At 41.1% G+C, this 2,454-nt stretch overlaps 1 protein-coding gene across 1 annotated transcript; it reads left to right on the forward strand.

The window, feature by feature from the left end:
• Positions 1-1,006: 1,006 nt before the first annotated feature.
• Smp_189170 (hypothetical protein) lies at positions 1,007-1,852 on the forward strand (the record flags this gene model as incomplete). The annotated part of the gene is made up of 1 exon (XM_018795542.1): positions 1,007-1,852. The coding sequence occupies one exon, from the start codon at positions 1,007-1,009 to the stop codon at positions 1,850-1,852; it is 846 nt and encodes a 281-aa protein (XP_018646944.1).
• Positions 1,853-2,454: the final 602 nt, after the last annotated feature.

Below are 2,454 nucleotides of genomic sequence, written 5' to 3' on the forward strand. Positions count from 1 at the left end.
CTGTGGAAGATGGCAGATCATGCGGAAAAAAAGAGAAGAGCAAAGGTGAAAGAACAGCTCCTTGTGGCACACCTACATTAGACAGTAGAGATGTTGAACACTTTCCTTCAAATACAGTGTACTGTTCTCTTCCAGAAAGGTAGGAACATAGCCAATTGGTTATCCAGCCGTCAGTGTCGACGCTGATCAGCTTGTTAAGTAAGAGGTGTCTTGGAATAGAATCAAAAGCAGAAGTAAAGTCCAGGAAAGCGTATCTAACATACTTCTTACCCTTTTCCAACCCGAACACTATATTGTGATGCAGAACAGCAACGGCATCTAATGTGCTTCTTTTGCATTTGTAAACAAACTGATATGGATCACAGTGCTCTTTTATTGCAGGTTGAAGTGGTTGTATCAGTAATTTTTCCATTATTTTAAGGAAAGGTGAAGTTATTGCAATGAGTCTAAGTTTCGCATTTTTATCACTGGAAGCCTTCTTTGGTATAGGGATTATCTTTATCTTTCTCCACATTTTCGGTAAGACATTAGCTGAGAAGGTGTAACAGCTCAGGTTGGTTGGTTAAGAGTTGACCCCAAACAACCAAGCATATGCTAAAACAGTATTGTTCAAGTATTCATTCACTTCCTTACTTTTTGTAAGCGTTATATTCCCTACTATCTTTTATTGAATGTTGAGAGCCTTTGTTTGTCTGAACAGATAATCCCACGCTCCACTGTGACTGCGCGAAGATCGATATAAAGACCTATTCACTACTTCTCTGGTTTCTTCTATCAATAGCACGAGGGTTACCTTAAGGCACGAAAGTGGTGAGCCCTTTTTGAACACAAATTTAACCTCATTTCTGTTATTAACTTTTTTTTTTTACTTAATCGTAAAAGTAGACCTGATTATCCGTAAACTATGTTGAGTATATAACTAGTTTATTCCGTATTATCTTAAGTTATTCGTGTTATAGTAACCATTTTTCGTGCTAACTTTATTGCTATATTTGTCACATACCTCATGTCAGACTCAATAGAAACCCATAATCTGGAAGATTTGTCACCAGTGGAGATAGACACTGTTATGACTATGAAATCCCGACCTCCAGAATTTGATCGTAGTGATCCTGAGTTGTGGTTTGCTCAACTGGAGCATTATTTCACGAGACACAATATCAAATCTGAAGGGATTCGCCATAGAGACTTGTGTTCTATCCTTCCTCCTTCAGTCGCCAAAGAAGTCCGTGACTTGATTTTAGATCCACCATCTCCACAACCATACACCATCTTAAGACGAGAGATAATGAACCGTTTATCATTATCAGATAGTCAAAGAATCCAAAGACTTTTTCAAGGTGAAACACTAGGTGATCGGTCGCCGTCACAGTTTTTGCGTCACCTCCAAGTGTTAATGGGTGATAACACAGTGGGTGAAGCAGTCCTAAAACAAGGATGGATACAAGCTCTCCCATGCCACGTCCAACACTGTTTGGATGCACAAGATCCTGAAACCTCATTATCTCATTTAGCGCGTATAGCCGATAGAATAATGGAGAGAGGTCCTCCAACTGGACCAGGCACAATAAATCACACACAAAAAGTAGAATCAGCAAAAGACCCCGTCATAGAAGGACTCATTGCGAGTGTTAAGAGTCTCACTGAGGCTGTCACCAGAATGCAAATGGGTCATAGAAACAGGAGCAGGTCACCACAACGACCACGATCCAAGTCACAAAACAGGTCACAAATGTCCAGACAACCTGGGCAGTTTTGTTGGTACCACTGGAAGTTTGGTGTCAACTCAACCAAGTGCATGCAACCATGCTCCTGGCCTAAGCATAATTCTAAGACAGCGGGAAACGAGTAACCCCCCCCAGGTCGCGACGACTGAAGAGGGGCGCCTAAACAGTCGCTTGTTTTATGTTAGAGACAGAAACTCTGGCTTGAATTTCTTGGTGGATACTGGCGCTGCTCTTAGCATCATCCCTCAAAATAAAACTGAGATTAGTCGAGAAACATCATCAATTACACTTCAAGCTGCAAATAAAACTAAAATCGCGACATTTGGGCAGAAAAACTTAACCCTAGATTTGGGGTTCAGGAGGCAATTCCCTTGGGTTTTCACGGTAGCCGACTTAGATCTGGCAATACTAGGGATGGACTTTCTAGAGAGATACGAATTTCTAGTTGACACCGAGAAACGGCGATTAACACTAAAAGAAACTTCGTATTACACAAAAGGCAAAGAAAGTCACATCAGCTCTCTTAACTTGATTCAAACTCCTTCAGTAACAACAGCGAAATTCCAAGATATACTCGCGGAATTTCCAAACTTAACTAAACCAAACCCACAGCCTTCTAAAGACAAACTAAAAGTAAGTCACACTATCAAAACCGAAGGTGCACCGGTTTTTGCAAAACCCAGGAGACTAGCACCAGATAAGCTCAAAATCGCTAGGGCCGAGTTGA

The sequence above is a fragment of the Schistosoma mansoni genome, assembly GCF_000237925.1.
Source record: "Schistosoma mansoni, WGS project CABG00000000 data, supercontig 0178, strain Puerto Rico, whole genome shotgun sequence".
Classification (NCBI taxonomy): domain Eukaryota; kingdom Metazoa; phylum Platyhelminthes; class Trematoda; order Strigeidida; family Schistosomatidae; genus Schistosoma; species Schistosoma mansoni.